The sequence below is a fragment of the Limulus polyphemus genome, unplaced genomic scaffold, assembly GCF_000517525.1.
Source record: "Limulus polyphemus unplaced genomic scaffold, Limulus_polyphemus-2.1.2 Scaffold282, whole genome shotgun sequence".
Classification (NCBI taxonomy): domain Eukaryota; kingdom Metazoa; phylum Arthropoda; class Merostomata; order Xiphosura; family Limulidae; genus Limulus; species Limulus polyphemus.
This window is the reverse complement of record NW_013665892.1, coordinates 114,718-122,988: the sequence shown is the minus strand read 5'-3', so window position 1 is coordinate 122,988 and position 8,271 is coordinate 114,718. Positions and strand designations below refer to the sequence as shown.

The 8,271-nt window shown below is 29.9% G+C and overlaps 1 protein-coding gene across 1 annotated transcript in view; it reads right to left on the bottom strand.

Moving 5' to 3' along the window:
* Positions 1 to 261: 261 nt before the first annotated feature.
* The window catches only part of LOC106457017 (probable DNA double-strand break repair Rad50 ATPase), a 47,002-nt gene continuing 38,992 nt past the window's right edge, over positions 262 to 8,271 (bottom strand). The window contains exons 7-10 of the mRNA XM_022382833.1: positions 6,342 to 6,411; positions 3,073 to 3,152; positions 905 to 1,056; positions 262 to 301 (exon numbers count right to left, since the gene is read on the bottom strand). Of these exons, the coding sequence (XP_022238541.1) occupies positions 262 to 301; positions 905 to 1,056; positions 3,073 to 3,152; positions 6,342 to 6,411 (342 nt within the window). The remainder of the gene's footprint in view (positions 302 to 904; positions 1,057 to 3,072; positions 3,153 to 6,341; positions 6,412 to 8,271) is intronic.

The window sequence follows — 8,271 nt, the reverse complement described above, 5'->3', positions numbered from 1 at the left end:
GTAATCCCTTCGAAACAAAAATAAGGTCATACACTTGAATATGTATGATCTCTTGTAATGTAATCCCTTCAAAACAAAAATAAGGTCATACACTTGAATATGTATTCTCTCTTGTAATGTAATCCCTTCAAAACAAAAATAAGGTCATACATTTGAATATGTATGCTCTTTGTAATGTAATCCATTCAAAACAAAAATAAGGTCATACACTTGAATATGTATGATCTTTTGTAATGTAATCCCTTCAAAACAAAAATAAGGTCATACACTTGAATATGTATGATCTCTTGTAATGTAATCCCTTCAAAACAAAAATAAGGTCATAAACATGAATATGTATGCTCTCTTGTAATGTTATCCCTTCAAAACAAAAATAAGGTCATACACATGAATACGTATTCTCTCTTGTAATGTCATCCCTTCAAAACAAAAATAAGGTCAAACACATGAATATGTAGATCAGAGAAGAAATTCAACAAATATGATTATACACTGTGTGAAAGAAATTTTTCCCTCAAACTGAACGAATAATACTTTGAAGAAAAACCTGAAAATACAAGTTTTTGTTCTACATTTCATATGATTCACCTAGAACTCAAACTTGTCTGTAGTACTTTAGTTAGATATTTTTCCCCCTTTTGGTGGAAATAATTAACATTTATTTGCAGTACTTCAGTCTCATATAATCTTCAAACAATTTTCAGCACTTTAATTTCATACAAATTTCTACAGGGTAGGGACTAATTATATCTCAAACTAAGAATAATTTTTATCATAAATGCATGTTTGTATGAAATGTTTCAATTTGTTAAATATATACAAGATATGTTATTCCAAATTGCATGTATGGTGGATAAAACAAACAGTTAATTACACAAACTTGGAAGAATAAAGTTTCTCTTACTTGAGCTGGCGCATCCTTTCTTTATACCTGGCTTTTCTTTGCTCATACTTAAGTGTAAATATCTCAAGCTGTTGCCCCTCTGAAGAAAGCTGAGTCTGGAGTTGATTAATTTCACCCTGAAGTCGTTCAATTTTCTCGGCCATGACCGATTCCTGAAAATTGTTTCAGATACCAAGTTAAGAAAACAGAGTTTGACAAAATTTGAAATAACAGTTGGTAATTTTGAACTGAATGAAACTAAGCTGCTAAATCAAAGACACTTAAGGTTCAGGCATAGCCAACCCTAATTTTGAACTGCTGACACACGGCAACAAATCAGCAGCACCCATCACAGTTATAATATCCCAGAGCAGAAAATGCACAGAATATTCAAGGACAAATCACGACTAACTGATCCATAGCCCCGAACATTAACAATTAGGTCCCAACAGGCCTAAATTTTAGATATACTTAACAGTTTAACAAAACATGAAAATTCATTTACATGTAAAGATAAAAAGAAAAACTAATACTAAAACTAAAACAAATTAATAGGAAATGACATAAAAGTTTTATAAAAACAACATATAAAATTAAAATAATTTGCTTCAAACACAACTTAAAGTTTACACAAATGTACAAGTGCTTGAGTTCTTTAAGGCAAGTTAATTAGCTTTCTGATATCTATATTATGAGTTTAAACATGTCTATCCCCTTTTCAAAACTTTTCATGTCTGGTAGATGTATGTATTCATACAGCAATGCCACATCGGGCTATCTACTCTGTCCACCAAGGGGAATTGAACCCCTCATTTTAACATTGTAAATCTGAAGACTTACCGCTGTCCCACCAGGAAACGTGGCTGGTAAGTGTTTACCGTTTCTTATTGTTAAATATGTGAGACGAGGCATACTGCTTTTGTAAATTTTTTGAAACAAGTTTTGTTTCTATACATCCCAGCATTGGAGTAGAAGGAAGTACAGTGGGGGTAATTGCTAAGTGTTTTTTTTATATTCTAATCCCTTCCCTGATTTGCCCGATATAACTCAAATACCCTCCACGTTTCAAAAAATATTTACCCGAGTTAATAAACAATTTCTCAACATATTTTTTATTATCTGTCCAAGTTTGTTTGCATGTTATCAAGTATAAAAATCAGTGCTTGATAGATGGCACTCAAACTGCTGTTTGTGTTGAGCTCTATCAGAATTATCTGAACTATATACCATAATCACTGGAGAAAAGTATTCCTATTCTTTACTGTAGTTTCATTGAAATAATATATATATATATAACATATAAATACAAATATGTAACAGTTTATTTTATGCAGAATTATAACAAAAGATCCTAAAAGCCTTTTGTTTCATTAATATATAAATATAGGCTATCAAAAAATGAAACTAAAAAATTAGACTTTTTTTAGCTCATTTCCAAAAAAAGCCTGACACAGATGGGGTTAATGAACATTAATAGTAGAAATTGTAACTATTTAATCAATACTAATTTCTTTGGTAGTTGATTGTCAGTCCCCAAATTCCAAGGATCTATGACCACATTCCCAACAACAATAACCACTCATGGAAACAGTGTGATTGATCAAGATATTTACATGAAAGGATATGAGAAATTAATTAAAAAACCAATACAGAAGAAGACAATGTGGCAGCAGAGAAAGTTCCCAAAGGTCATTAAAGATAAAGCCATAAAGATCATAATCGTGTAATAACACATAAACAGGTCTGTAAACATGAATAAACAGATTTAGTGTAACATTGACAAAATATAAGACTCAAAATAAAAAAAAGGCCAATGAAAGGCTTTTTACAGCAAAAGATTAACTGCACATGTAAAATATATGAAAACGCTTCTTATGGAAGGACAGACTTCATACAAGTGCTAGACAGTAATCTTTGAAACAAGTAAGAAAGTGTAGATACTCTGGAATGTAAAAAAAATTTACATCTCATGACTAATTATTCTTCATTTGGAAAGAAGATTGCTTCACATCAACTGATTAAGCTGGAAGTGGTAGTAAGTGTAAATTTTTCTATTATTTTAACTTTTAAAAATTGCTAAATTTAACTAAAATAGAAATGTTTAAATCTTTGCTGAGAGATCATTTAGATTTAAATTTATTTTTTAAGTACTTTCCTGAAATAATAATTATATAACTCAATTATCTCACCTGATGTGAAGATTTTCTGTAATCCAAAGAGGAGTGAAAAGAGTCCATCTGTGATGATTTCTGCACCACCATGGATTCTCCTATATGTCATTAGCACAAAATTACATAGTGACTTTATATGTATACACACACAAACATATATATATATATATATTCAAGAACATACTTCAGTTTCAAAGTCAAACATTTTTTATGTTTTGCATATGTTTTTATTCATTTGTTCTAAATTAATAATAATAGTTTTTAAAAAATAATTTATTTTATTTTATTTTATCAAACACTACCCTGAAAAAAAATACAAGATAAATAAAAAATTGGGAATTTAAAGACCTGTAAATATGAATTGCAAAGAAAAGTAAAAAACCAATGCTGGAAACATTGTAGACTTTATTTATTCAAATTAAAAATCCCTAATTTGACTCCATCAAATGCAATTGTAACAGCATGGAGCCAAAATAGGTGTTTGTGAGTAGATGTCTATAGTACCTTCACCTTGTTTCCTTACTTATTTTTTCGATCCCAATCTGCAGATTTTTAAAGTTCCAATTTTTTTATTTATCTTGTTTGCTGGCTATTTTTAAACTCAATCATGGGCAAAACATTACTTGATATGGTAGTTAACTTTATATATTGTAACAATAATAAACATAGATATTAGCTAGCTGATACAGTTCATGATGATTTACTGTAGCTGTTGACTACTTGATTGCATTAGTTCAAGATGTAAAATATTGAGCTGCAGCTAGAGATTTGTTTGAGAATATAGTAAGCATTTATAGTTTCTGTGTAACTAAATTATCGATATATAATGCATAACAATTGGTAAGTATAAGCCTAGACTAAGACACAACCCCCACTAAGCACATATAAAAGTTTACCAGTATAAAAGCAGCCTTTTCAGATTAAACATATACATCTAAAAAATTGCTTTAAATAAACCTGTGTCTGTTAAAGCAATTATTCTATGAATGTGTGTAATAAAATGTAATATTATGTGTATTGATTTTTTTTTACTCCTTCACTTCATACATAATATAGGGGTTGGCTCCCTAAAAACAATGATTGTATAGTGTACAAAGCATTAAGTATCTACATGTTACAGTCATCTAATGTTCATCTATTATTGGCTGATAATTCCTGTTTCACCATGTACTTAAGCTTTTTAAAGGAAAACCAGATATTTGTTAGAGAGCTAACTTCAAGTGGTAATGAGAACATTGTTTACACTATAATTATGATGTTTTTAGCTCATGTAAAATATAGAAGTAACAAATACTTTTCAATACCGCTATGACCTTCGCAGTACCTTATTTAGTATTCTACAAAATATTTAATGCAAAATCCAAAGCCATTTTTCTTGTAGGCTGGCAAGAGAATAATACTGATAATAATGAATGAATCTAAGTTTGAAATGGACAGCAACTGCTTGTTGTAGAAACCTACAAATGTAGAGGACGATGTTTCGAAAGTCTTCCGCCTTTCATCTACACTTGTAGGTTTCTACAACGAGCACTTGCTGTCCATTTGAAACTTAGATTCATCATGCATACTCTGCCTAAACAACCTATCAAAGATTACAATAATGATAATAATTACAAGTAAGCATTTTTATGTGTATACATCCTTAGCAGTTATTAGTAAAGGTTTCAACGTATCATTTGAACTGAATCTTTATTGTTTAAGGTGCTTTTTTTTGCCTGAACGTTCTATTAGGGTTTTGTACAATTCCTTGCAATCTCTATTATGAACCACTATCAAGTATCTATATACTTTACACACATTTCCTTCCAATGCATGATACAGATAATTCTTTTCTATAGATTTCTTTCACTTTATATATCAACAACTTCTAAATTCCATGCCAATTTCACACCAACAAATACACATTATATTTAATATATATTTATGCAAAATAAAGTTCTTGTTCATTAAAACTTCATTGTACATGGGTCTAGAGTTATCTTCTTTATTTTTTCATTAGTTATCATATTTTTGATCAAAGGTTACTAATAACTTATTAAATTTGATAAAGACCTGGGAAACACTAAATGAACAAATTTTATAAACTTAACATACATACATAAATAAACAGTCTTTTTGATGATACTGTTTACTGCTAATATAAAATGAAATTTTCAAGTTAGAGTGTTATAATTTTGGTTAAAATAATTTTTTGTTAAACAAATATATTAATTTCTATAATAAAAACACATACATTTTAAATAGTTAATGATGATGAAGCTGTATGTGGTGCACTAATCTATACACAGTGTAATTTGATAAGTGTAATTAAAGTTACATTAGTGTAATCATTAGTGTAATTCCATGCTTTTCAAGGCCTGGGAAATAGGTATACCAATATTACTATGCTAATTACTGCTAATCATTAAAATTAGTGTAATTCCATGCTTTTCAAGGCCTGGGAAATAGGTATACCAATATTACTATGCTAATTACTGTTAATCAGTAAAATTAGTGTAATTCCATGCTCTTCAAGGCCTGGGAAATAGGTATACCAATATTTCTATGCTAATTACTGCTAATCAGTAAAATTAGTGTAATTCCATGCTCTTCAAGGCCTGGGAAATAGGTACACCAATATTTCTATGCTAATTACTTGCTAATCAGTAAAATTAGTGTAATTCCATATTATTCAAGGCCTGAGAAATAGGTATACCAATATTTCTATGCTAATTACTGCTAATCAGTAAAATTAGCGTAATTCCATATTATTCAAGGCCTGGAAAATAGGTATACCAATATTTCTATGCTAATTACTTGCTAATCAGTAAAATTAGTGTAATCCCGTATTCTTGAAAGCCTGAGAAACAGGTGTACCAAATTCCATACCTTAAAAGAATTTTCATTATCTTTATAAATCCTGAGCATTATTTATTTTGAATATTACATAAAGTAATTGATTTTTACATATTACAAACAGAACACTAACATCGACATGGTTTTGTAGTGAAGATTATCACAAAAAAAAATACATTCTAGTAATAACAAATGGTTATTTTAAAAGTTTTGTTCTCATTAATATAATCATTCATAGGGACTAAAACTAAGACAGTTACTTGATTTTGACATCTAAGTGTAGTCATAACTTTTTTCACTGTGACTTTCCAAAAACACAAAGATCCCTTTTCTTGTCTTGTTTACATTCATTTCTTTAGTGAGTTTATGAGCATCACTAAAAAGAATTATAAAAAACACACCTAACTCACGATAAAACCAATATTTCTTACAACACCTGATACAATACGTACTTCTTGCTTTGGTTTTCTCCTTTCTTAGGTAATCCTCTAGTTCATCATACTGTACAAGAGATTCTGAAAGCTGATCACAGCCAACATAAATATTAAACAACTACTACTCAAACATTCAAATCTAAAATATACAAAAAAGAATGGTTTTCAGTTTTCTGTGAATAAATTCAGTAGTCAATTAGTAACAAAACAAATACCTTAAATGGAGAAGCAATAAAATGTTTCAAATACAATCATTAATAAATCTAATTTGTAGCATCTTAAAACACTCTGAAAATAAACATTTAATCTGTGAACCTGAAACACAATGTATTCTTACAAGCTTCAGTTTTATATTTTATTACCTGTACACTTATTTCACAGTTAAAACGAAGCAGATGTACACTTTGACTGTACTTCAGACTCATTAAAGATACACATTACAGCCAAGGCTAATTAGATGTACACTTAGATTATATTACAGACTAAGCAGTAGTTCAGATTACACTGACTTACACTCACAATAAATAAAAATTAAGATTCTAAACTTTAAGCTTTTCGTTTGCCATATAATTTAACAAAAGCTTATGCTGTCAATAATTATCATTATTTACACTAAAATCTATAGGAAAGAAATCCATTTAAGTATCAATCTCACACTACTCACGAAATACACAAACACTTGTGTGATTCATTTTCTGCCAGAATGATTTTAGACAGGTTTTGCAAATTCACTAATCTATTTAAAAATTGGTAAATCAAAGTATCAATACACTGTAGGCTATTTCCATAACTATACTTTTAGTACATTATATTCTTTATGTAATATTACTGTAATGAAAAATTGTAAACATGATCGTTTTAAACAGTTTTGAGATACATTTGTATGCACTACTGAATGAAATTCTCAATATATGTGATATAAAAGTTTAATGTAAACTTACCCACTATATTAAAACTTATTATAAACCTGTACATGCACTAAAACCAAGTTGGCCACCTTCATATTGTGTCTGATGATTTTAATGAAAAAATCAGGTTTGCCCCTTGTATTATATTGGATTGTTTTAACTGAAACAAGTGGGCCATTCTCATATTACGTTTGACGACTAATTAAAACCAAGTTGGCCACCTTCATATTGTGTCTGATAATTTTAACTAAAACCAAGTTGGCCACTCTCGAATTGTATCTGATGATCTTAACTAAACCCAAATTGGCCACTCTAATGGTGTGCCTAATGGCTTTAACTACACCAAGATGGCCACTTTCATGTTGTGTCTGATGGTTTTAACTAAAACCAAGTCTGCCACTTGGTTTTTGTGTCTGATAATTTTAACTAAATCCAAGTTGGCCACTCTGATATTGTGTTTGATGATCTTAACTAAACCCAAATTGGCCACTCTAATGGTGTGCCTAATGGCTTTAACTACACCAAGATGGCCACTTTCATGTTGTGTCTGATGGTTTTAACTAAAACCAAGTTGCCCACTATCATATTGTGTCTGATAATTTTAACAAAAACCAAGTTGGACACTCTTACATTGCTTATGATGATTTTAACTAAAACTATGTCTGCCACTCATATTGTGTCTGATGGTTTTAACTACACCAAGATGGCTACTTTCATGTTGTGTCTGTTGATTTTAACTAAAACCAAGTTGGACACTCTTACATTGCTTATGATGATTTTAACTAAAACTATGTCTGCCACTCATATTGTGTCTGATGGTTTTAACTACACCAAGATGGCTACTTTCATGTTGTGTCTGTTGATTTTAACTAAAACCAAGTTGGACACTCTTACATTGCTTATGATGATTTTAACTAAAACTATGTCTGCCACTCATATTGTGTCTGATGGTTTTAACTACACCAAGATGGCCACTTTCATATTGTGTCTGTTGATTTTAACTAAAACCAAGTTGGACACTCTTACATTGCTTATGATGA